A 27169-nucleotide genomic window follows, 5' to 3' on the forward strand; every position below is an offset into this window, starting at 1 on the left:
AAGAATAATCATATAATGTATAAATATTAACGTGTTGTGGGTGTACTTAGATTGTGTTCTTCTGGTGGGGTGCACAATGAAAAGTTTGGAGACTGCAGAAATAGAATGTTGTAGAATCAAATCTTTGAGTCCAGCTGTCCTATTATGAGATTTAGCAGTGTTCTGGCACATATGGCGTGCAGAGAGAGCATAGGGAAGGCCAGTCAGAAAGGGCCCAGCAGGAGGATAAAGAGAAGAACGCACCATTGCTGAAGCATCTTTAGGAACAGTGAAGTATAAGATACAGTCGTGTGTTGCTTAACAACAGGGGTACATTCTGAGAAATGCATCATTAGGCCATTTCATCGTGCGAACATCATAGAGGGCACTTACACAAAGCTAGATGGTATAGCCTACTACATACCTAGGCTGTATGGAACCAACTCTTATGGGACCACCGTCGTATATGTGGTCCCGTTGACCGAAACATCGTTATGTGGTGTGTGACTGCACTCCTGACCAGAATGCATTTGCTCTCTGTGCTATGCAGAGTACTATGCTTCTCACTTTAAGGCTGCTTCTGTTTCTCTTCTAACTCACTTCCTCATTCACTTGGTGGCGTTTCTACAAGTTCAAAAGCCTGGTTTGTCTATTATTTTGTCCCAATTCTCAGAGTTTCACTGGAACATCCTCTCCGTGTATTCTGTTTGCAGTGGGACATTTTGTAGGTGTCAGCATGGAGTATTGCTGGAAGCTTCCCAATCAGCTTCTACAGGGACCAAGTGGGCAAGCAACACTAAGGCCATTAGACTAGATCTCTTGAGTGATGGTTTTTTCCAGGAAGCTGAGAAGTCTGGTTGTTCCTCCCTCAAGGCAGGGACCTGGTTCCTGCTTTCACCTCTTGTCCACACTATGGCGTGGCCTCTGACCTAGGCACTAAGGCCTTCCTCCTGCCACCAGAGTCAGTTTTTGAAAGCCCAACTTGAACCAGGCCGTTCCTCCTAAAAGACTGTGGTACCTTCGCTTTGCCCACAGAGCCAGGTCCAAAATCCATAGCAGAGTATTCAAGACCCTCACTTCTCTGACCTCAAGCCCCCCTGCGCTTCTCTTCCCACAACACATCCCTCTCCAGGTCCTGACCCAGCCTGACCAGACAGCCTGTTGGCCTCTGAAGCTGCCACCCAGATTCCTCACCACTCTGCCTCCTTCAAGTCATCGTCATAACAAAATTTTATTTTTTTCTTGAAGACTCTATTTAAGTGACTTCTTCCATCTTTCCAATCAAATTAAAAAAAAAGAATAACCCTATTACAAAAACAAGGAAAGCCTCTCCTGTACCAAAAAAGGCTCCCGTACCCTAATGTAAGCATTATCTTTTTCATGAGTACATTTTTACATAGTCGTAACATACGTACTAAAATTCTGTATCTCCTTTTTTTACCACCTAGTATATCATAAATATTTTCAAAGCTCTACTTTTAAAACCATCGTTTCCAAGGCTTTTTTATAGTCCATCAAGTGGCTAGCTCCCAATTTGTATTTATTTTGGGATACTTTTGTTATTTCTTGCTGAGAATTAAAATGTCGCTTTTTATGGACTTGACCCAATATTTAGGCATTATTTCAGTGGCGGCCTTTCGTCTGCTGTCCCTACCGCTCGTTCTGAATTCCTGAAGTCACTCTCTTTTATTTTTCTCAGTCCCAAGCAAGATGCATTACACCTCAGTAAACGAATGAAGGAAATCTGCCCACACAGAAAAATGAAACAGAGACAACGTTTGCCTATACCATTTACAAGAAAAAATAAAACCCTGAAGTCATCCACTTCACCTTGAGTTATCCTGTATTTTGGAAAGTTCTAATTATCTGCGTGGCACCCTCTTTCACAGCTTCATCTGGCTGACGTAAAAAGATCAGCAGTGGTAAAGCATCTTTATCTAATTGAGCGTTTTCCTCTTTTTCCCTGGAGACTATGGCTGAAAGTAGCAATAGCAGAGATGACCAGACTCCTCGTCTCTGGTTTCACCCAAGTTTCGTCTCAGACTTACGTTTACATCCTATGGTTGAAAAGTTTCAGTAACGTTTAGTAGTCTGCTTAACAACCTCATTATTCATAGCACTGTCATAGGACATTTCCTATTCTCTAGGCAAAGCCTGTTTGTATTCGTTTATTTTTATTTAATAATTAATTTTTTGAGGACCTGCCACATTTCAGCTGTCATTCACAATACGAAGAAACCAAAGAATTCGCCTTCTGGATGCTCACATTCTGTAGTTATTGTCAAGGCTGGGGAATATTCACTGTCTCTTGGTGCGTGTGGAAATTTAGGGCAGAAAAGACAGGGAGCTGACAGGGAGTTGAGTAAAGAACAGATTGGGGATTCCGAAGTATATATAGCTGCGTGGATCTCTTAGGCATCCTGCGTGCTGTGTAGGGAATCCTCTGTTGGTTAAAGGATGTCCGTTTACTTGTAATTTAGAGGGGAGAGACAGAGGGAACAACTCACTCCACCGTGATGCTGACGTCACTCCCCCAGATGGGGGTTCTGGAGGGGTCAGTTTCAAGCCTGCCCATTTCATCCTCAACCACTTCCCTTTTTTTATACTATCTGGCGCCTCCTGGCCTCTCGCCTCTGCTTGGCTTTTAGGGGTCTTCTGGGGTGCCAGGTTCTCTGTGATATCCATATTCTCTGTGTTCTTTTGTCTGGAAGCCCCTGTCCCTCCCTCTCTCCCCACCACCCCCATGCACACCCTGCGCATCCTTCAGGGAGGTGTCGTGTCCTCCGGGAAGCCTTCCTCCCCTGAGCCAGACACTGCTGCTCTGCAGCTCTCGCAGCACGTATGTTCCAGCCCCAGCCCCACTGTATGAGCCCCATGAGCATGATCACTGCTGAGTCCTCAGTAGCTGAAGTCGTAACCTCGTTGGTGATAAATATCTATTGAATTAATGACTAAAGAACAAACAGACCCAGGTTTTCCCCAACTACAAAATGTAGTTAATTAAACATAGATCATGACACTCCCGTGCTCACAATGCCATAGTGTCTCACTGTAGGGAAGGACAAATCATCCCAGTGAAGTGGCCTCAAGGTCCCCGGCATGGTCTGGCTCCACTTCCTGTCTGGCCTCATCTCTTACTGCATGTGTTGTTGCTCACTGCTCTTTAGCCTCCTTGCTGTTTCTTGGATGGACCAGGCATGCTCCCACCCCGGGACCTTTGCATTACTTGTTCCATCTTCTGGAACATTCTTCCCTTAGACTTCTGTATCACCTCCTTCAAGTCTTTAACTCCAATGTCACGTCAGTGAGACTATCTCTGACTATCCTTTTTTAAAATGCAACTCCTTTCTCCCCTAACTTCCTACGCCCCTGCCCTGCTTTATTTTCCTCCATAACTATATTACCACCTAGCATTTATGCTTCACTTACTTTGGTTTATTTTCTTTTTTCCTACCCTGGAAGCTGAGGCATGTATTAGTAGGAGTTTTGTCTGTTTTGTTCATTGCTGAAACTCAGACCTGAAGGATGCCTGGCACATAACAGACATTCAGAAAATATTTATTGATTGAATTAAACTGGACAGTAATCGCTGTTCTATTTTTCGTCCATGCAGCAATGTAGGGAAGGGTAAGAAGTGTGGTATAAATTTAAGATGACAGAAGTTTCTTGGGACCACTGGCCTCACGTTACTCTCTTTTGTCTTCCCACGGAACTTATTCACGTGGTTGGGCTTTCAAGAGTTCTTCAAATCATACTGGTTGTCCTTGTCATTCAAATCAGACTAGTTGTCCTTGAATTTCTCCCAGGATTGGGGGCTCACAGTCATGCTTATTTGCATGATCAGGTTGGAATAGTGGCTCGTAGACCAAAACTTTTGCCTAAACAAATCAAGAATTTTAGAAATGAGCCAGTTCCCTTTCATGCAAGTAAATGACAAGCCTGTTGGCTTCAACTTAGGATCAGTTGTTTCCGTGTATGATTTTATTTTTAGGGCCTGACAATCAAAGGAGCTATTTGTGATTCAAACTGTCTTTTTGGCCTTTAGCTTGGATCAGGAGAACCCCTGCCTTTTACTTCTGTGCAGACCAGTGAGTAATAGGATCAGCCTTGCAATTTCTTCAGTCTGAGTCTCAGCCTTCAGGAGTGATGTTCTTCTGAGGAGTCCACTCTCTTCTAAATTGCTTTTTGACACTTGAAAAATTTACTCTGGTGTGCCTTCTGTCAGCAGTTCAGGCACTCATCTTTTCAACTCAACTGTACATAATAGTTTCCCTAGCCTGCCTTCCCAGTCTCCTCTCTGTCTCGCAGAGCTTAGTATCGCCACCATTTGGAAAAAAATCAAGTTTTGGTAAAATTCAAAGCATGACATCACTATGTATGTACAGTTTTTAAAACCAAGATTATTTCTTGTGTGATGTAACTTTATTTCTCAGTAAAGTTGTTTCTATCGTGTCAGTTTCATCATCATCAGAATCAGCGTCAACATTGTGAATGCCATGAATGACAGCAGCCAATTTTCATCCTTATTTTTTAACAAAATTTTTCAAATATACAAAAAAGGTGAAAGAAATGTTCAATAGAAACCCACAACCTAGACTCTACAGTTAATAGTTTGCTTTATTTGTTCTACAACATATCAGTCCTGATTCTTTCTTCTCTCTATCAATCCACCCTTTATTTTGTGTTGCATAAAAGAACACTTAATCTGTAGATGTTTCAGCGTGACATCATTAACTAGAGTTCAATATTGGTCACCAAACCAGTTGTGTTTCTTTCTTTTTTGTTTACTTATTTACCATCTGTTTCTTCAGCTGAATGTAAGTGCAGTGAGGGGAGCTTCATTCATGCTTATCTTGTTCACTGGTATGTCCCTAGCTCCTAAGTTGTTGCTTGGCTCACAGTAAGTGTTCAGTGAATGTTCTGGATGTTAAATGAATGAATGATATTTAAAAGCCTGTGATGTTAGAATTTTAAAAGTCTGTATCACTGATTTGTTTGCCTTCTCCCCAACATCTGCTTTGTGACCTAGATAAAAAGATATGTTAATTTATTAATTCAGTAAATATTTATTGAACACCTACAGGATTCTAGGCCTGAACTAGGTTCTGGAATAGTGGTGAGCATCTTTGGCTAATGATGAATCCCAAGAAGAATGGGCTTTGGTTTTGGAGTTTGTTTGCAAAGAGCGTGATGCTGGAGGTAGTTTACGCATGGCTTCTTCTGCTGGTAATGTCGACCTACCTACAAAGTTATTTACACCAGTTAATTATGTGTTCTTCATTGGCTTCATCAATTGTGCGTTCAATATTTTCTCAATTCGTGCCATGCTCTGGGCAGTGCGAGACTACATGTAGCCTGGCTCAGTCCTCAAGGAGCATGTAGTCCATTAGCGGAGACAGTGATGTGTAATCAGAGCTTTAATTCTTCATGATTTAAGAGGAAAGGTCCTTACCCCAGTCTTCGGGAGTTAGGGAATCCCTCAACCGGGAGGTGATGGAAGCTGAGACTTACAGGGAGGAGGAATTGAGAGAGATGCCAGATGTATGCCAGCATGGGATAAGGTAAAAAAACGTGGCATTGAGAAACTCCAAGTAGGTCAGCATGGAGCAGTGGTCCCTGTGGGCGGGGGACCTGAGGTTAAACTGGAATGGTAGGTGTGCTGGGCTCTGCTTCATCCTGAAGGAGCTGAAGGTTTTCAGCAGGAAACTGCCATAGTTGTGTATTTGTTTCAAAGAATACCTTGTCAAGCAACAGAGGATGGATTGGCGTTGGGGAGCAGAGAGAAAGGAAGAAGGGCAAGCCTGGGGGTATGGAGACTACTTAGAGATCCACTGCAGAATTTATGAAGGTGTGATGATATATGGTATTTGTTCATTTGGATAGTCAAGAATTGGAAACGTCCTAAATGTCTTGTGGTCGGGTGTATCAGGCAGGATTTCTCTCATGGTGACTTGGTCACAAGGGTTTGTTGGCTTGTCATCACTGGGCATTGTTGAAACCAGGTTTAGGCAGAGCTGGATTTAGGACTTGGATACATCTTCCCTCTCTCCATATCTTGGCTTTGCATGTCTCTGGATGGGCATCATTCTCAAGCAGGCTGTCCTCACATGGGTACACAGATGACATCTGCAGCTCTAGTCTTCCACCCTGCCAGCTTAGCAACTGTAGCAGAAAGACATTGACTTCAACTGTTGCTCTGACTAATCCTGGAGCAACTGGGATTGGTGGGACTTGGATGATCATAAACCCATCTTTCAAATGAACCTTGGTCAGGTGGCGTGCTCTGGGTTATGCGCCTATCCTTGGACGTGTGAGAACTGGTGGGGAGCTAAGGAGTCAGGAGTGGCATCAACCCTACCACCTGAATGGAACAGAATTGCATGGCCTGGAGGAAGTGTGGTTAGTTCCACAAAGCGCTGCTGGCAGACCAGAGCCGTGGGGCATCCCAGCTGATGGAATGAATTCAGGCACTGAAGTGTTGTGCTGCTTTGACAAGCAGTGATGAGCTGTGGTTATTAACCCGGAAAGATACCTGTGGCACATTGTGTAAGTGAAAAAAGAAGAACACAAAAGAGTAGATATAGTAGGATCCAATTTTGGTTTGAGGATAAAAAAGATCCATAAGTCTAGAAAAAAAAGCCCACTAGTAGTGGTTATTTCCAGGTGGTAAGATAATGGTTGACATCTTTCTTAATATCTTTCTCTATGGTCTGAAAAAAGTTCAACATGGGGATATATTTCTATTTTGATCAGGAAAACCAATAAAACTGTTTCTATTTAGGGAAAAGAAAATCTTATTATTGCAGAAGTCTCGAAAGGCCAGAACTAAGGAAGATGAAGAGGAGGCAAGGAGTTGTTGGATTTTGAGAAGCTGACATCCCCAGGACGTGCTGACTGACGGGTTATGGGGACCAAGGGAGGAGCCCAGGCTGACTCTGGGGTTCTGCCCTTGGTGACTGAACCAGGTGCTATGGGGGTACCCAACACTGTAGGGCCAGCTGTGGTTAAAGGCCACCAGACAACCTGTCAAAATGAATATTTGCACTTAGAGATATATAGGTCTTAGTGGTAGAAAAAACAGACCTCAGAGATTTATACAATTGAAAGAAAGGTAAATTTGACTTAATAAAAATTTTGAATTCTATTTCAAAAGCGGACATCATTACTGCTTGGTTGATATAGTGCATACCTCGTTTATTGAGTAGTTGGTGAATTCTGTGAGGGCAGAAACTCATCTTTATGCTGTAATCCCTCAATACCTAGCATATGACCTGGTGTAGAAAGAACGCTCTAAAATGTTTGTCCTTGAATGACTTATTCAGGCTGAACTAACAGTGGTTCTTAAAAATAGTCATCGCTGTAATCTGCTCAGGAAACTTACGATGATTTGTAATCATTTGTAAATAAGTGCTTCCAAAGTGCTTAAAATAAGGCTTTTCTGAATAAAATGTTTGTCCTAAATTATTTTAAGACCATTGCTAATTTTTAGCAAGTCCCCTCCAACCTGTAGCATGTAAAAAAATCAGCTTGATCCCAAATACATACACTATAAGTTGCTCAAGAAACTGAAGTAATGCTATGTATATTTTTTCCTGGGTCTTTCATGTGTATTTTGGTCTAGCTTATAAAATTATTTTCCTCTGAAGGATGTTTACTGCCATAGTTCACAGAGCCCAGAAAATAAAATATTTGGGCTACAAGGGTGAATGTTAGCGTGCTCTAAGGGCCTTGGGCTCTGGAACCAGCTGGTCTGGCTCTGAATCCCAACATTGTCATTCTGTAGTGTGTAGACTTGGTAGTTTAAGTAACTCTCTCTCTCTCTTTTCCTCTTTTCTCATCTGTGCAAACATATTATTAGATTGTCATGAAGATAATATGAAATAGTCACTATGAAGCACTTAGAACTCAGGACGTAGTCAGAATTCGAACATCAACCATTTCTTAAAAATCGTTTTTGTTTATCTCCTGGGACAGAGTGATTTCCCAAAGTACAGGATTTCCTGTGTCTCATTTATGATGGGGTTTCTTTGATTTACCTTGAAATGTAAATAACTCCTCCCAACACAGCTATAGTCTGTGTTCCCATCATGAGGCAGAACGAAAAGAGAAAGCTTGGTCTGAGGTTGGATCTCCACAGAAAGGTCATGTCAGATAGCATCAGGCTGTGCTTGTGGCTTTTGAGTTATTATAAGCAACTTGAGGAACACTTGTGTTCAGACCAGGGTGCTCCGTGAGGATGGCCAGGCAGGCACCCAGCTGCTGACCAGCCCCTTGGAAGCAGTCCACACCGGGCCCGTGGTTACTTCCCAGTGTCCTGTGGGTGAGTCACAGCGGAGCAACCCCTCCTGTTGCGGCTGCTCAGTGTCCTGTGACAGGTTCCGTGGTTCTTGGGAAGAAGTACGGAGGGTCTGGTAGGTGTTCATGAAATGTGGTGTTCTTTCTAAGCACGGCCGTCATTTCTCCTTAAGTCTCATCTAAGGTCCTTCAGCCGTCCTTGCAGGTTGTCGATCCCCGAGTTAACATCTCCAGATGATAGAGAGGAGTTAACATGAAGTGTTGGGATGAAAACGTAGAGGAGATCTTGTATGCGGAATTCGTTCTTCATACAGCGTCAGAGCTGATTTAGTACCAAATTATGTACAGCAAAAGCCTGCCATTTCTCACAAGTTCTTTTGAAGAGATAACTTACTTCTCCTCCTTCTCACTGTTCCAACTATAATCTAGGGGACTCTCTGACAGAAAAAAAATATATATATATATATATATGAGTTCATTTTCTTTTGGGTTTGACTATCATTTTATTTTATTTATTTATTTATTTTTTTGAGGAAGAATAGCCCTGAGCTAACATCTGCTGCCAATCCTCCTCTTTTTGCTGAGGAAGACTGGCCCTGAGCTAACATCTGTGCCCATCTTCCTCTGCTTTATATGTAGGATGCCTACCACAGCATGGTTTGCCAAGCAGTGCCATGTCTGCAGTCGGGATCCGAACTGGCGAACCCCAGGCTGCCAAAGTGGAATGTGCGCACTTAACTGCTGTGCCACTGGGCTGGTCCCTATCATTTTATTTTTGACTACACCTGAGTATATTATTACGTGAAGTAAGATCTAGTAAGTGTTTTAGATGCTACGTTATTGATTATTTTTTTTAACATAGACTTTTTTCTTCTTTTTTTTGGTGAGGAAGATCTGCCCTGAGCTAACATCTATTGCCAGTCTTCTATTTTGTATGTGGGATGCCACCACAGCATGGCTTGATGAGCAGTGTGTAGGTCCATGCCTGGGATCCAAACTCATGAGCCCTGGGCAGCCAAAGTGGGGTGCACGAACATAACCACTACACCACCAGACCAGCCCCAAAATGCAGGTTTTAATTCAGAAGCTCTGGGATGGGACCTGAGCCCTGCATTTCTTTTTTATCTGAGGGAGATTTACCCTGAGCTAACATCTGTGCCAATCTTCCTGTTTTTGTATGTGAGCCGCCACTACAGCATGGCCGCTAACAGACGAGTGGTTTAGGTCTGTACCTGGGAACAGAACCTGCATTGTCAAAGCGGAGCACAGCGAACGTAACCACTAGGCCATGCGGCCAGCCCTTAGATTATTTAGTTTTTTAAAAAAGTGCCCACATAGGGACTAGATGACTGAATTGCAGAGATAAATATCAAAGCATGGACCTTTAGTCACCACAGAAATTTTCTGAAGGTTAAAAAAAACCTGATCTCAAAGTTTAAAGTGTCAGATTCTATTTCAGAATTTTTACTATTAACCAAAAGTTTACAAAGAAGTATTTTAAGTTGCCTTATTGACATGTCATATGCACACAGGCTGTCTTCCCCTCCCCCATAGTCCTTCAAATCCCCTCCCCCACAGCTCCTCAAAAAGGAAAAAAAAAAAGCAACTACTGCCTCTTGTTGGCAGTAGAATTTATTCAGTAATTTACTTTCCAGCAAACTGCAGCCATTGCCATTGCCTCTGGGCACTTGTTCAAAAATGCAGAAATGAAATAACAGATTGGCCAGGCCGAGCACAACTCCCCAGTCACAACCCTATTATCTCCTCATTCTGTCACCCCCATTAGGCAAAAGCCTGGGAGACTGATGGTGATAACACAGTATTTATGCAGCTCATTCATCTCCACAGTTCACAGCGCTCTGCCGGGTTGCCTTGTTCATCTTCGTGTGGGGCGTATGAGAGCGGGCCCAGGGCTTCAGATCCTTAGGCCTTTGCTGCAGACCCACCCCTGCCCAACTTAAAGGGCTTCTGGGCCTGCTTCCTGCCTGGGAAAGGGCTCCTGAGTCCCGAAAAAACCAGAACAAGACAAAGGAACCAACTTCTGCGTTTGTTGACCACCCTGTGAATGACTATGGTTGAAGCTGCAGTGTGTGGATTTCACTGAATATGGAGTATCTTTCATTTTAAGTTATTTATAGCTGTTCTGTTCAGGTCAGAGTCAAGCAGAGCAGTTGCTTCATTTAATATTGTGGGGCCTCTGCAGGGTCATCTGAAAAACAGATTTCTCTGGACAGAATGAATGTATTGGAGAGCAGGGTTTTTGAGTGTTGCCTTCTGGTGAAATTCCTTTGAAAATTAATAGGCACAAGTGACACATGTTTGGGGAGGGTGTGGGATCGCTTTCCCCCTTGGTCAGGCATCAAAATGGGGAAGATGTAGAACTCAAATGATGAGAGAGATCCAGAGGAAAATGCTTTTTCTCTTCCAGAAAAGTCTCTTCTGTAGACTAGATAGCGTTCCTTGGGGTAGTTGACCTTTGGGGGTGGTTGACTTTTGGGGTTGGTTTCCATCCCAGTGAGCCTCACCTTTTATTCTGTCTTCCTTCTATCCCTTCAGCATAGCCCCATAATGACATCTTTCATTAGTGAGTGATTCTTAGAGGACATGCAAGGTTGGGGTGATGTTGCTTGGTTTTGCCCCCACATCCCCTTTTACCCAGCTGGACAGTTGAACACAGCTGGCGTCGGATCGGGTTGTCTGGGACCCCTAGCCCTGCCGAGAACCATTGATTCAGCCTTGCTCCCTAGAAATTTCTGTCCTTTAGTTGGTACAACCTGGGTGAGGACATTTCTGTCAGGAGGCAGTAGCCTTGTGCTGAGGCAACAGGAAGGGGGAGAGCGCGCAGCTGAGTGATTTTCAGACAGATGTATTTTCTGCTAAAAAGAGCAGGATTTGGTAATCCATCCTGGAATTATTCTCACGTGAAGGTTTTACTGGGGATATGTGGGAGCAGGCAGTCCCTCGCCCCTCCCAGGTAAGGAACAACAGATTAAAGTGAAAACATTTAATTGTGTCTGAGATGGCTTGTATTAAATTTGTAATTACTGTTGTTTCTTCTCGCTGATGACATCCTAACTGCCCTGTCCTTTCCCTTCCACATCAGCTCATACCCCAGACAACAGCTTTCTGGGGTTTGTGGTGGAGCAGCACCTGAACTCCAGCGACATCCACCACATTAACGAAATCAAAAGGCAGAACCAGTCCCTTGTGTATGGCAAAGTGGATAGCTTCTGGAAGGTGAGTCAGTCTGTGTGCATGTGTGTGTGTCTCTCTCTGGAAAGAAGCTTGTTGGGTAATTTAATTTAACTTTGATCCAGGGAGTAATCAAGCCAAGTGCCCAGGGCTTAATAGGATCTGCTTAGAAGTAAACAAGAATATTCGAGGATTTGGTTGCTCAGCATTTGGGTATCAAATAAGGGCTGTACCTGCTCATCCATATGATGGCTGCATGACAAAGCCCTTTACTCTTTGCATGTGTGAAATAACACATTACAGTTTCTTTCACATTCTGTACTTGCTTCTGAAAGCCAGGGCCCCACAGGGGCTGGATATCTTTCTGGAGCAAGACATTGCACAGAGAGACCCTTTACCAAGTGACTCTTTGCCTCTGCCTTCTGGCAGAGGGGTGTAAAGGTTGACAGCTCGCTTTGCCAGGGGAGTGCAGTGGCCTTCCTGTCCTCTTGGCTGTGGTCAGCACTCACAGTGGTCAGTATTCAACGGGGAAAGGGACGTCCCTGCTGGGGCCGATTGTGGGCACTTTGCTCAGGGACATCTTGGACCAAATGACATTCTTGGTGCAGCCTGAGCCAGGTTTTCCGAAATTGTTGGGCTGTTGGGTCCTAAAGGTCCCTTTGGCCCTCCTGGATAATATGCAGAGTGCATCCGGGAGGGTGCAACTGAAGAGGAACCGGATTAGAGTAGGATCTATTGACACGACATGCAAATCTTTTTATACGGGAAGTCCGCCTTAGTATGCAAATGTCGTAAATTTTTCAGGACACGTTTGTATAGGATGGAATGGTCTCCAGGGCTTCAAAACATACCTCTTCCTAAACGTAAAAGTTAATCGCTTTCCGGAATGATCAGGAACTGTGGGTTCATGTTAATACATCTCCCTTATTGAGGAAGTTAGAGATCCGACCACCGAGGGAGCACAGGTGCTGTACAGGGTGAGGAGTTCCCTGCTGTTGGTTTTCTGATCCCATGTTCAGAAAAGAAAAAGCCGATTTAATTCCAGATAACTGTCTTTGCTTTAAACAGCTAGAATTTTGTCTTAGTTTAGTACAGTGTTTGTCAGCTGTGGGCAGTTTCACCCCCCAGGGGACATTTGGCAATGTCTAGAGACAATTTTGGTTGTCATGACTGATGGGGGAGGTACCACTGACCTCTAGTGAGTAGAGGTCAGGGATGCTGCTAAGTAAGCATCCAGTAGTGCAGAGGACAGCTCCACACCAAGAGTTACCTGGCACAAGATATCTGTAATGCCGAGGTTGAGAAACCTGGGCTGGTAAAGAAGATTTATTATCTACATATATCATTCCACATTTTCTCCTCTCAAGTAAAATAAAATCAGTCAAGATTGTAAATGGTTATTTAAGAGGTTCCCATGAATTTATGCATCTTTGCTTCCTTTGAATCAAAATCTGCTTTGTGTTAGCAGAGCATTTTTCAGCTGACTTTCAGCTGAACTTGGGTGAACAAGGACACATTGGGTGTGCTCATTCTCAGCTGGGCTGTGAAATGCGTGGGTCCTGGCACTGGTTTTAGGAAGACGCTGGCTCTTTAAAAAAAGATGTTCAGGCCGGCCTGGTGGCATAGTGGTTAAGTTCAGGCACTCCACTTCCATGGCCCAGGGTTGGCAGGTTTGGATCCCAGGCATGGATCTACACACCACTCATCAAGCCATGCTGTGGTGGCATCCCACCTATAAAATAGAGGCAGATTGGCAACAGATGTTAGCTCAGGGCCAATCTTCCTCACCAAAAATTAAAAAAATAAAAAAAGGTGTAACTCCCTTCTCCCCTCTGTACCGGCTTGAAGAAAATAGTTGGCTTGTCAACGTGGACTTGACCTTGGACTTACATCACTTCTGTTTTAGAACCAAGTGTAGCTTCCTCCGTTTTCAGTTTCTTTAGAAAAACAAAATGATAAATTGGTTCTGAAAGCATTTTGGTCACCTTTTTTTTTTTGGATGAAGTAATACTGCCACTAAAAGGATGATTTCCTTGATGCCAGTCAGAATCCCAACAGTGTTAACCATCTTGGCCCAGGTGAATTGGAGCATGATTTGCAAATCCTGAAACTCCACAGATGATCCAGCCTTCCTCTTACGATGTGTCGCCCAAGTATTACAATAGGCTGAATGGCATTGTGTCTGCATGAGACTTGGTCTCAATACCAAAAACCTGGGGGGTTATTTCAATTTTATTACCTCATTATTACCCAGTATTCTTTGATAAGGTTCAAAAAGATGAAAAATACTGTAAAGTTTTCACATAAATTCAGGGCATCGTCTCAAAGTTTTGAACTCAGCACAGAATGTGAAAGTTTAGTTTCTTTTTCCAAAGGGTCTCTGTCCCATAGTATCTAGTGAAAGTGCGTGGAAAACAGTGCAATAGTTGCAGCAACACCGACCATAAACAGCAGGAAGTTTTGTAAGTCACTTTTCCCATCCCTGGCCCCATCTCCTCCCCACACCCCACCTCCTTTGTCTCAGAGATCTCTAGGAGGGCAGTGACACTGTCAGTCCTGGGAGGACCAGGACTGCAGTCGGGGCATGTGGACCAAATGATGTGGGAGGTCCTCCCTCACCCTCAGATTCTAGGACTCACTGAAACTCTGCAGATACTGCTGTGCTGTCAATCCTACTCCACCATCCTTCCCGCCTTTTGTGGGACTCTCCCCACCTGCTGGTGCACTTGCGTGGGGAGTGCCACCACGTGACCCCTCCGCCCGTGACTGATTGGCCTGGGGGATTGTCTCTCTGACCCAAGGCAGTCCAGCACATTGGTGGTTGGCAACTGTGATTCTGCCTCAGAAAGCCAAGCTGGATCAATGAGATTCTTCACTCCCACTGGAAAACAGAAGGACAGTGACAGTGAGCCAAAGGGTCAGAAATTAAAAGGCTATGCCCAGAGTTGCGATGAGGGCAAGGCAGAAGGCTTCCTGGAGTCTATTGATGAGGAAGCAGGACTGATCTGGAAAGGGAGAGGGTTGTTGTGTTGAGAGGATAATTGAGCAGAGCTGCAGAGAGGAGAGGTGCCACTGCAAGCGATGTGAGGGGCTTTGCACGGGCCAGGTAGGAAGACAGGCAGACAGACGGAAACAACCCATGCAACCTGGAGAGAAAGAAAAAGTAGCTGCTGGAGTTCCTGGAAGCTTTTTTTTTCCGGATCATATATCCTTTTATCACAGCGTTCCCTTGCAGGATCCTGAATGTTTTCTGCTCCTTATATTCAAATCAAGGATATCTACTAAAACATATGTGTCTTCCCTGTGTTCCAAATGCCTAGCAAGAAAGACAGTCTGTTAAATAGACACTAGGAGGAACAGGCTACCTCCTTAATGCCACCCTCTGGCCTCCACTTCACGGCTGAGGCACCCTGCAGTCTTGTCCTGATGCTATAGGACATGGTGGAGAGATGGGTGGGAGGGAGGAGACCTTGTTGTCTGACTCCAGAATCCTGAACTTCAACTCAGGAAGCATCTCAGCCCAAGCCCCTTAGCATCAAATGAGACTTCTTACAGTCTAATCCCAAGTACAAATCTCTTTCTTAGCCCAAGAACCCATTTTTCTAGGTTCTTGACTTCTGCCTCTGGGGCATTGGCTCCAGCTAACACATGTGCCTAGAAAAGGAAGAGAAGTCTGTCCAGTGTGGCCGACTTCAAAGTCCTTCAACATCCTGTTACCTAAAGTCATCAGGGAATGAAAAATTAGTCAATTTTGTACAAAGAAGAGATATTGAAAATTGTGGAAATTGAAATTAATTGAAGTCTTGCTTAACTATATCATTTCCAAGTTTCTTTAAAAAATACTATCCTGGGCGTGACTGTTCACGATGCAGGGTCAGATTTTACTTATTCGTGAGCCCACCCTGATGCAGTTAGTATGTCCTGATGCACATTTGCTGCTGAGGTGTATGTCCTGAAGGCTTTGCTTTGAGTACCTCGGGGGAATGACCGTAGCCTCCAAACCACAAACTGGGGTTCAGGCTTGAGCCTGCAACTCATGAGCTTGTGAGGTCAAGCACTGTTTTGAGCCTTGGGTTCCTGGCCTTTGAAGTGGGACCAGTAACAATTCCCACATAGAGCAGGGCTTCTCAGCCTGAAGAGTGCATGGGGATCACCTGGGACCTGCTAAAATGCTGATTCTGATTCAGACCCTCTGGATGTGGCTGGAGACTCTGCATTTCTGCAAGCACCCAGGTGATGCTGATGAGCTGTTGATAAAAGCACTTTGAGTAACAAGGCCTTGGGATGTTTGGGATCGTGGAGAGTGCTTGGCGCTGAGTAGCTGACTCATCAGTGAATAAATAATTTTTTCTCGCTACTTTTCACTCCTGCTGCTCCTGTCAGACTGCCAGCTATCGTGTCTCTGTGTACTACTGTTGGTGCCTGATTCCAGTCACCTCCCAATCTCATGTTCTACTAAGTACATTTGCAGGCCTTGCTACTTCTAGTCTCGGGTGCCTGGCCCTGTAGAGTGGGGTAACGTGTGGGCTCTGAGAGGAGGTGAGAGGTGCCCCGAGTCTTCCACGTCATCTGCTGTCCTGGTTTGTGCAGTCGGGAGCTGCTGGGCAGAGCGGCATAGCGATCGAGAGCACAGAATCAGAGCCAGACAGCTGGATTCCAGTCCTGCCTTTGCCACCAGCGGCCTGATCTTGGGCAAGTTATTTAACTTCACTTGGCCTCGTTTTTCATGGGGATGATAATAGAGTTTCTGTAGTGATTAAATGAGTTAATACATGTCCAGTTCTTAGAATAGGGCCTGGAACACAGTAAGTCTAAATAAATGTTTGTTGCTCTTACTAATATCAATATTGGGGTCAGATAGGAATCATAGTGAGAACTGATGGGGGTGTGAGATGGGGAGTAGAGCTTGTGAGGAACTGGCAAATACAAGCCTGTCCAAAGATATTCAGATTCAAATTTTCAGGGGTTGGCAAACTCTGGCCCTTGGGCCAAACTTCTTTTTTGTACATAAAGTTTTAATGGAATATAAGCACCCCTGTTCGTTACCTATGACTGCTTTTGCATTAAAATGGCAGAGTTGTTACAGAGAGTCTATGACCAGCAAAGCCTTAAGTATTTAGTATCTGGCCCTTTACAGAAAAAGTTTGCCTACTCCTGAGCTACACCATATCCCAAGTAAGCCAAGTCTCTCTTGGAGGACACATTTGGCCAACAGTCCCTGGGATGGATCATCAGGAGTCCTTTTAGCTTGTTTCAGCGTTCTTGATTATGTTCTGTGTAATTGAGGCTGATGGATGAGCAATCCATGGAAAATCAAGTGTGACTTTACTGAAATCTCTGTTGCTCTGAAAACAGAGCCCCAGGCCCTGAGCTTGGCATCTCTTAGCAGGCCCTCAGCAAAGGCTACCACTTATTCAATGACTAACACATTGGTAATAAAAGAAGGCCTTATTTAGTGCAGTGTTCACACTTCTCTGAGCCATCATTTAAGCAGGTGCACGCGATTCCCTCAGAGCAAGGGAGGACAGCTGTTACCCTCCTTCACCATCCTGGTTCATAGAGGAACTGGCTCAAGGAGATGGAGTGACTTGGCCAAGGTCCTACAGCACGTGACTTGACAGGTCCAGAACCAGGATCAAGATGCTGACCTCCCCTCTTGGGGACTTGCCTTCCTGCTGCCCCATGCTTGAGGAGCTGTTTCTCTGCCCGACCCTGGAGTGTGAGTCCGTGGTGAGAGCCGAATTCAGAAGCTGGGAAGCAAGATCTGCATGAGTGACTTACGTGTGCAGCAGGAGCCCTGGGCAAATGTTAGCATAGCAGGTAAAACGTTGCCCCTGGCAGCTCACCACATAAACGGGGAAGTCAGCAACTGTCTTGCAGCCAGTTCTGCAGAGTGAAAACGCCTTATTTGAGCAGTTCAAACTGTTTCTGGCTCCAGACCCCAAGGGCCTGGCTTGCCCCAGCCCTAGTCTGCCTGGCAGCATCCAAAGTCAACCAGTCTCAACTGAAACTGGAAAGCTCCTTTTTATCTAGACGTCGAAGACTGTGGTTTTAAAGCAGCCCCTAAAAGGACACGGAGTCCCGTACCCACAGGCCTAAGAAGTCGGGCAGCAGACCTTCCAGAAATGTGATGCATCCTTTCCCTTCTCTCCGTCCCTGACTTCCTGCCCTTGTTAATCCGTTCTCCACACAGCAGCAGCCAGAGTGATCTTTTTAAAACTGTAAATTGGACTTCGTTACTCCTGGTCTCAAAACCCCCCCCATGGCTTCGTTTTAAACTTAGAGCACATTACATATACGGTGAAATCCAGTCTTGGCCGGGTGGTTAGCAAGGCACTCTGCAAACAAGCCATATCTGCTCTGCACCCACCACTCTCCCTCGCTCCCCAGGCTCTGGCTACACAGGGTGCCACACACCACTCCTTCCACCCGGGGGCTCGGCCTCTGTAATGGCTGCTTTCTGGCCTGGCTTGCGCAGCCCTAGCCTCCTAGGGTCACCCTGTCCCACATGCATGCCCTGAACCAGATGTCAGCCCTCCCCATTGCTATCACAGCATCTTCCTCCTTCCCTATACGTAATTTTAGTCATTTTGTGATCATGTGCTTATGTTTCTTTTGTCAATCTTTCCTTAATTGCTAGTCTGTAAGCTCTTTCAGGATAGAAATCATTATTGATTTTATTTTACGCAACACGGAGTGCCTGGCACAGGGTAGGTGCTCAGTAACTACTGGATGAATGCATCAGTTTCTGTTTGGTTTCCTCTAAGACCGATTTGTCCGGGGAACCTGGGGATACAACTTGGAATGCGTTTTGCTCTGGGTATCGCCCTGTGCTCTCTGATCCAAGGGACACTGGAATAAGGGATTTGAAGGAAAAGGAGTGGAGCAAGACCTGTACAAATTCTGCAGACCACATAAAGGTTTCGAAAGGTTTTTAAAACCCCTGGTGAGATTAGCAATGAGATGACTTGGGAAGAGAAGGCTGCACAGGGAGACCGGGGGCCTGTCTCTGGGCCAGCTCTACTGTCCTCTGTGGGATTTGGGGCAGGCACCTCCAGCCTCAGTTTCCTCACTTGTGTGAATGAAGGTAAAGGTATGAATTACTGATATACACGACCACATGGTGGACCTCAAAATAGTCATGCTGAGTGGAAGAACCAAACGTAAACAGTCTTTACTGTATGACTCTATGTACAAAAAACTCTAGGAAGTGAAAACTAACCCGGAGTGACAGAAGACAGGTGGGTGGTTGCCTGGGGAGGGGGTGGGCATGTTCACTGTCTTGATTGTGGTGATTGTTGTTATATGCTGTCAAGTTGGCTCTGACTCCTGGAGACCCTATGAGTGAGTGATGCCCACAGTGTCCTGTCCTCAGCAGCTCTACTCAGCTCCTGTGGACTCATGCCTGTGGCTTCCTTTATGGAGTTGATCTATCTCATATTTGGTCTTCCTCTTTGCTTGCTGCCTTCCACTTTTCCCAGCATTACTGTCTTTTCCAATAATGTGCCCTCATGTGTACCCGAAGTGTGCTGGTAGGTTCATGGTCTGTCCGTATGTCAAGACTTATAAAATTGTACACTTCAGATATGTGCAGTTTATTATATGCCAATTATATCTCAATAAAGCTGTTAAAAATAAATTAAAGTTGGCAAACAGTGACCTGTGGGCCAAATCTCACCTATGGTCTGCCAGCTAAAAATGGTTTTTACATTTTGAAAGTCTTTAAAAAAAAAAAAATACCAACATCAAAACAAAAGACTCTGTGGCAGAGACCTTATGAAGTCTCTAGACTAGGTGACCTCTGTGTCTGAGGTAGAATCCCATTCTAAAAACCACGCAATTATCTAGCTCACTAATTTGGTTGACTTGGGCCTAGTTTAAATTAATACAAAATTGGAAACGGGAGTAGTTTGGCGACATGCCATTTTATTCCGTAATAGGAATTAACTGCTCTTAGTGTATTGTTTTAATGAATTACCAAAGACCATTGTAATTAAAGAATGTACTGAAATCCTTGAAAAGAACACATTTTTGTAAGTAGGTTAACCTTATCTTCCTATTTGTTCTTTGATCTACTTGGCCAGATGTTTCTTCCCACATAACGTGGAGATAAACGAGATAAATTTAAACCTTAAGTCAAATTGGCATAAATTTTGAAATAATGAAATTGGAATCAGTTTTGTTGAATTTGCTGGAAAATGTAATGTGATCACAGCTCTTGGTTCTGCTTCCAACCAGAAGAGCATTCAGAAGCCTCCCTGGATCTCCCCGTTTATTCCCCTTGGCGGCAAAGTCAATCAGGAAAGACCTTGTCGTGGTCCCTTAGAGGCCACACTTGCCAGAGGCAGGGAGCAGATTACTGTTCCTCAGGGAAGAGATGGTCTGTGTCCCAGTGGGGATGGGAGCCCCTCCAGGGCAGCCACTCACCTAGCCTCAGTCACCTGTGCATGTTGTGTTGCCTGGCTCACAATAAGGTGCAGTCACATGGAAGAGCCTTGTCCCCAAATTCAAGTGCAAGCTTTGGGGGAGGGGGAAGGAACAGAGAAGAGAAACCAGATGCAAAGAGAAACATCAGAAATGAATCATTGGCTTTTAAGATTCCAAGGGCTACGGTCCAAGAGACTTAGGAACTTTTCAAAAATAGTGCTGGCTGCCTGCTGACTCTAACCTAACCCTGTGTAGCATCCGCTGTAAGCATATCAGTGTGTGATGAGCAAATGTGTGCAGGAATGAACCCTGAATTTGGAGCTCAGAGAATCCTTGGGCGGCCTTTTTCCCTATCTCATCCTTGTGGTCTGTTCCCTGTTTCCGCAAGCTTCCTGCTGTCATCTTAAACCCATTGATGTTTCCTTGTTGATTGGCAGAGAAAACACATTCTCCTTATTGTACTTCTGTCTAATCCCGGAAACTCTGAGTGGAGACAGACTGGAGCAGTTGGAGGAGCCAGGGGTGGGAAAGCAGACGCCCAGATTCTAATTTCAGCTGCACTACTTGCTGGCTGCTTGTCCTCGGAATTCATTTGCCCTCTGGGTCTCCCTTTTCTCATCTGTAAAATGAGGCAGAGGACTGGATGTTCTTTTATTTTGGTCCCCAGAGTTCCATGATTCTATAATCTAAACTCCTCCTTGCCTTCTCCAATTCTTTCTACAGTGAGGGCACAGAGAAGATAGGCTACAGGACAACTTTATGGGCCGTCAGAAATAGGGCAGAGGGATGAAAATTAGGCCAGGCCAGGCACAGAGTCCATAAAACCAACTGCCTGAGGAAAAGATGGGGTTGCTGGGACTTAGCACCCGTGTGTGTAAAAGAGATTTAAGGGATTCATTGAGAGTGAGCTCACATGAGTCAACAGTGTAGGGAGGTGCCAAGAGTTGATAATGGACCTTCAGCAGAGGCATAAGATACGGAATGAAGAGCTGGTGGTTCCCATCCATTTAAGAGCACCTAGCACGAGTCAGTCCCTATTAACGCTAGGGTGTGTTGGTGGCCTTCCTTTCTCTGCACTGGTGAGCCCACCTGGAGACCTGGAGTGCTAAGAGCATGGACTGGAGCATGGAGTCAGATTGGTGGGGTTTGCTCCTTGCTCTACACTGATCAGCTGTGTGGTTGCAGGCAAGTACCTTACGCTCTCTGTGCCTCTGTTCTCTCCTCCGTAAAATGAGTGGTAATAATAGCATCTACATTAGAGTTCTTAGGAAGATCACAGGAGTTAAGGAATATAAAGCTTTTCGAAGAATGCCTGGTATTCATTAATTTCTATGTTAGTTTTTGCTATTATTCATACTATCCAGACAAATTAGAGCCTTTTGATTGGAAGGAGTAAAATATGGGGAGGCTCAGAGTCATGCTTTATGAAGACTGATTGAGGAAACCAGCATGTCTGGCCTGGAAAAAAAGGCTTGATTGAGGCTACATGGGTGGGTGAGGACTCTGAATGGGCGGCATACAAATGAGGAATCAGATTTGTCCTGGACGACCCACCAAAAGACAGAAAATAGGCTGCTAGGGTACTTCCTGAGCTTTCCAGGAGTATCAGATGAAGCATAATTCAACCGTCAGCCCTGTCCAAAGAGGAGGCCAGCTACCTGGGAAGCCGTTAACCCCCTGTCGCTGTTGGCTGAAGGGACGTTGGCAGGGCTTTGAGAGTGCTGTCACTCATGCCAGGGGGATATTGGACTGCCTGAATGGGAAGGGCACTGCCAACCCAGAGAGTCTGTGTTTGCAGACTGCAGGTGGAAAGGGGCAAAAGGCAGGGAGACAGGAGGGAACGCTCCAAGGAGAAGAGCTTATCCACAGGCTGGTGGTATCAAGAAAACACGTTGTCCAGTTGACTCTTCTTTTGTCGATGCACAGCTTTATGCCTAAAGCAACAGAGGCAGCCTTGGACCCCATAGACCGATCTAACTCACAGACATTTGTGTTTAGCCTGTGCAATATTTTTTAAATTGGGAAATTTGCCATTTGGGAAGGTTCACCTGAAAAGCCAGAATTCCCATCTTCTCTTGAAAATGTAGATGGTGTGGCAAATTGGACTTTCATTCCTCTCATTCCAAAGATTGGCTGGAGCTGAGTAGTGGCTGCCTCCACGTATGGGTTAGGGGTTGTTCCAGGGATGACAGTCCTTGTGGGGCCTTCTCTACCCTCTGTGACCCGTTTGGCCCTAGGATGTGTTTGGGTTTGTGACCTTACGCTAGGGAAGCCAGGAAAAGAAGCCACCAGGAAGAACCCAAAAATAGTTTCTTCTGAGAGGGTGAAGTTACAAAAGGAACTTCGAATGGAATAATGAATTCTGTGTTTCATCCGGGCCAAGTCATCCTTTGAATGGCCTTTTTGGAAGTTTCTCAAGTTTTGAGGCATAAGGGTGGGTGGGGAGGAAGACCAAGGCCTGTTTTTCAGCATGCAGCAGCTCCAGCAGCAGCCCCAGGGTCTTGAAATCTGTATGTTAGACTTCGAGTTTTTTCTTCTTGTCAGAGCCCAGCCAGTGAGCACTTTCCAGCCCTGATGTGGACTGCCAGGGCTGCTTCTGCCAGGTTAGCTTGTGGTTGAAACTAAGTCTTCTCCTTTGGGTTGGCGATTGGGGTGGATGGAAAGAATGCATGGCAGTCGACCCCGTAGCTGGGACTTGGAGCCTGTGGCTTACTGCTCTTGTGTAATGTAATCAAGTCTTCAGCCTTCTTCCCACCTACGAGTGAAAACCTCTCCTTAGAACCCAACTGATGGAGCCTCTCGTGACTCTGGTTTCAAGCAGGAGCTCTGTTGTGGGTCCATGCAGGAACCTGACATGGACCTTTGGAGTCGCATTCATTTATGAGGTTTTTGCTAAATTGATTTCCAGCCTTTGTTCCAAGGAAAGGCAGAAAAGCTTACGTTGGTGCTTAGAATCCAGGTTATTGTTAATCAGATCATAAGTTCCTGATCGTATGTTGCCTGATCATAAGTTCCACCTGGGAACTGGTTAACCATCCAGATGCCAAGGCCCCTCCAATAATCGGAATCTCCGGGTAAGGGACTTGGGTATATGTATGTTCCACAAGCACTCCAGCTGGTTCTTTTTGTTTGAGAAACACTGTACTAGGTAGTCACCAGTTTTCCTAGATCAGAGAAACCTTAACTGCTTCCTTTGCATGCATCGTGTGTGGCCTGCATGTCACCAACAACCACCCTATGCTGTAGAAGACACTTCTGCCCTTGTTTTACCAGCTTGCATCCTGTGCTGCAGGCCTGTGCTTCCTGGTACAACTCACCTGCCCCATGGCCTGTCCCCCAAGGACCCACCCTCTTATTTCTATGGTAACAGCACATCCCCTAAATTAATCCACACGAGGGTGTAATCAGCTGATACGGTTCCCATGAAGTCTCTCTTGAGAATGCCTTTTAATTCAGTAATTCAAATAAATATTTGCAAGAATTTAAGAGGTTACAAAGCATTTCCACATAGCCTTATGAAACATGTGACAGTTTTACAGGTGATAAGCCCTCAGAGACGTTTAGGAGAAACTAAGCTATCTTCAGGTATGGATGAGGGGTAGCCTTCTTGGTGTCATTCCTTTCGTGGCAACATTTTTACTTTAAAGAGGTCACCAGTGGTCCAGAAGTTTGGAGGGTGAATGGTAGTATTTTAGGCCTTTTTGCAGGTGGTTATGGAGGCATTTGAGGGGCCCAAGGGTGGAGATAGTTTTCCTGGTGCCCCTCACTAGCATTTGCCTACAGTGTCCGTGACTGGCAGCCCTCCCAGAGGCGTAAACAGCTGAGTGCAAATTACCGCAGCTGTGAGAAGAAAATGTTATGAAAGTATTGTGGGTGAAGTGGGGCCCCTTGTGCTCAGCAGAGGGTCTCCTCCAAAAGCCAGGACTGGCTTGGGTAGCAGGAGGCTGACGCAGCCAGCAAACATCCTGAGGGTGGGGTGCTTCTGGAAGGTTCCAGATAGCTGCCTGCCTGCTCTAATAGTGCTGGGATGAGTTCATTTGTAGCTCTTAGTAAACACAGCTGTTGTGGTTGTAATTTGCCTCGAGGCTTTTTACTATCACTCCATCCCTAACAGTTTGGCAGCTGATCTGGGAACAATGGTGTTTAGGGAAAGGGAAAAGAAGTTTCTGTTTGAGAGCAGAGAGAGAGAAGAACAACGACTGTCTGTGGACAGAAGTCGCGGAGTGAATCCAAGCATGTGGAAGCTGTGCTCCCTGAGAAGGAGGAGGCAGCATCCCGGGTTGAGACAGAGGGTCTTGGTACCCAAATATTGAACAGCACATTGAGAAGCCAGAGGGTCCGTGCAGAAAGGAGTTACAGAAGCATTGCACGGTTGTTCCCTTCCCACGAAGAAAGGGTTAAGATGGCTCCTGAAGAGAGAGAGCCACGTAATGCCTCTGATTTTATAGCAGTCTGAAAAGCCTAGCTTTCTGAATGTGATTAGGCCCAGATTTATAAGAACAACGGAGATATCATATTGATTGTGATATTTTCCCCCCAAATAGAACATTATTAAAGCACAGCTTATGGGAAAACTATTTTGGATGAGAATTCTAGGCATAGTATGAATCTTCTGAAAGCACAGTCACATCTTGAGGGGACATACCTGTACTCAGCCATGCCAGGCAGCAGATGGTTGGGCTGGAAGACATAGCCACTTTGTTAAATACTGAGATGCTGAGGACAGTGGCAAGGCCAGGTGTTGTTCCCACACACCCAGCAGCATCTCATCCTAGCCCAAGGTGTGCAGTCCCCGGAGACTTGAGAGGCTTGGAGAGATTGCCAAGGACACTGCCACCCTCTCGACTGGAGGAAGGCTTCCTGGGGGAAGGGGGCTTTGGATGTCTTTGTTTGGTTCAGGAATGCAGATCCCTGAGGCCTCCCCAGTTTCCTCCTGAGAGAATGAAGTTCATTGCCTACTGGCACTGCTGGAGAGGGCTTCAGACACACCTAAAAAAGGATGCCTTTCGTCGAGTTTTCTGTGGTCCTTACATCAACCCTGGTTTACAAACTCGGCAAAGAAAGCAGAGTCATAGCAGTAGGAGGAAACAGAAGTGTGGATTTCTGGCTATTTCTTGGAGAGAAAAGCAAAGTAGAAGTATTGTTTTCCAATGGAGGTGGACAAACACCTCATAAATGTGGAGTGGGATTCACATAAGCCAGTCGAGTGTGTGGGGCCGGTTGAAGGAAGTTTGACCTCTTTCTGGTGCTGTCTGCCCTGCCATGGAGAACAGGTATATGAGGTGTTAGCCTGAGTGGCACCCAGGTGGCTTCCCATGCCGGCTGGAATCCTGAAGGAATAATTTTTGGTAGAAAGTGGAACCATGGGATTTACCGTGTGGAACTTTCTACATCAGTGTACAATGTCATTGAGACCTTGAAACAGGCCCTACAAGGACAGAGCTTGTTGATGGAATTTTATATCAAAAATACAGATTGCGAGCATATTTTACAACGTGGAGTATTTGTTGGAAGCAGAATCCATCATTTTATCACAAGAAGAGGTATTATGACATTGAGAAACAGTGGTAAATCACCAATTCAGAACTTATTGTTTAAGGCAATGATGTGTGTGCTTCTAGAATCATATTTAGCATATATGATTACATATACAATACATGTAATTGCATACTTAATATATACAATTGCATACTTAAATAAAAATCATATAAGCAGCATATGCTCATAAAATCTGGCTCTGCTGCCCTAAGTCCTAAAGGAGTCTATCTGTGCTGAAGATAAATCAGGACTCGCCCTTGGGAATCCTGGTCCAGCCTCCAGGGACAGCAGGGCCCCAGGGAACAGTGGAGTTATCCCCGCTCGATTGGAATTGTTACAGTTGGCTGGCCTTCGCTTCTCCCTTCCCTGATTCTGTTTTTTATGAGATTGAGCTCCTTGGGGAGGTGATGATGATAACGGCTAATACTTGAGCGCTTCGTACGTGCCGGGCATGATCCTTGCAACAACTCTATCAAGTCAGTACTGTTATTAACCCCATTGTCGAGTGAGACAGCTGAGGCAGGTGGAGGTTATGGCTGACTCAAGATTTGAATTGAAGGAGCATATCCTGTAGCCACTGCACTGGACCATCTCCCAGGGAATGGCTGTGCTCTCTCTCTGGCAACTCCTTCCTCTCTCTCCTGCCCATATCCTCTCAAATCCCAAGAGGCTGATATCCATGATGGTACAGGGCTGATTTCAAGAAATAGTTCTGTAGGATCCTCAGTGGAGATTTAAAATCCTTTATGAAGAACTAATGAAACTGAGTGGGTGAAACCCATTTCCCTTTGTCTCAAATCTAAAGATGAAATGTGGCCATATTTATGATATTTATAATGATTGTTGTCATCTGGAACCAGTTATCAGGAACCTGCTTGCATATTGGGACTTTCAAAGATGTGTCTGCCCTCAGGGAGCTTGGAGAGACAGAAAGACTGACCTGGACTTGTGAGAAGTGGGGGAAATTTTAAAATGAAATAAAAAACTAGGTGGTAGAGCCCCAAAAGGGCTTTGAAGGAGAAGTCAGGAATTTAAGGGTGGGATGTGTAAGGCATGAGTGATGGTCCATGTGCGGTCTTGGGGAAATCCATCTTATTTCCTTAATTGGGTCACAACACACATCCCCTCAACTAGAGGAGAGAGGAGAGGGCCAGTGGTGGTGGTGGGAGGGAAGGGGCCTAGGAAGCTTTGACCAAGGTATTTTCATTCTCTGTCTGGGCTGCTGGGGAGTTTCATGAGCTCAGAGTGGGAGTCATTGGGGGGCTGCCCCATAGGCAGCGGGTCCTGCAGCTTGTCCACAGCACAACCCCAGAGGGCACCATTCCTGTTGAAGGGCGTGGAATAGAGCAGTGCATGGCCCTTTGATCAGACCAATGAGTGACCATTCCAGGTCCTCAAAGCCTCCGAAGGTTTGGCCAGGCCTCCAGATGGTGCCAACGTGCTTGTAGTGAGTAATGTAAGACAGACAGGAGCTTCTCAACAGCCCTATAAGATAGCAGCACCGTTATCTGCATTTTACTAGGAGGAAACCGGGGTCAGAGAGACGGAATTTGAACCCCTGCCAAAGAGAGGCTGCATCCAGGTCAAAGGCTTCCCTTCCTTCCTTCTTTCCTTTCTTTTCGTTCCTCTCTTCTCTCCTCCTCTCCCCTCTCTTTTTGTCTCTTTCTCCCTCTCTTTCCCTCCTGTTCTTTCTTTTTTTACCTTTAGATCATTTGTTAGAGTTGATGTCGATCATATG

The 27169-nt window shown here is 45.3% G+C and overlaps 1 protein-coding gene across 5 annotated transcripts in view; it reads left to right on the top strand.

Moving 5' to 3' along the window:
* MGAT5 (alpha-1,6-mannosylglycoprotein 6-beta-N-acetylglucosaminyltransferase) overlaps window positions 1-27169 on the top strand; it is a 330917-nt gene that overhangs the window by 226192 nt on the left and 77556 nt on the right. For all 5 annotated transcript variants that reach the window (XM_070240751.1, XM_014732437.3, XM_070240750.1 and 2 more), the window contains one exon: window positions 11378-11511. In XM_070240751.1, coding sequence (XP_070096852.1) covers window positions 11378-11511 — 134 coding nt within the window. The remainder of the gene's footprint in view (window positions 1-11377; window positions 11512-27169) is intronic.

This window comes from Equus caballus, chromosome 18, assembly GCF_041296265.1.
Source record: "Equus caballus isolate H_3958 breed thoroughbred chromosome 18, TB-T2T, whole genome shotgun sequence".
NCBI classification, from domain to species: Eukaryota; Metazoa; Chordata; class Mammalia; order Perissodactyla; family Equidae; genus Equus; species Equus caballus.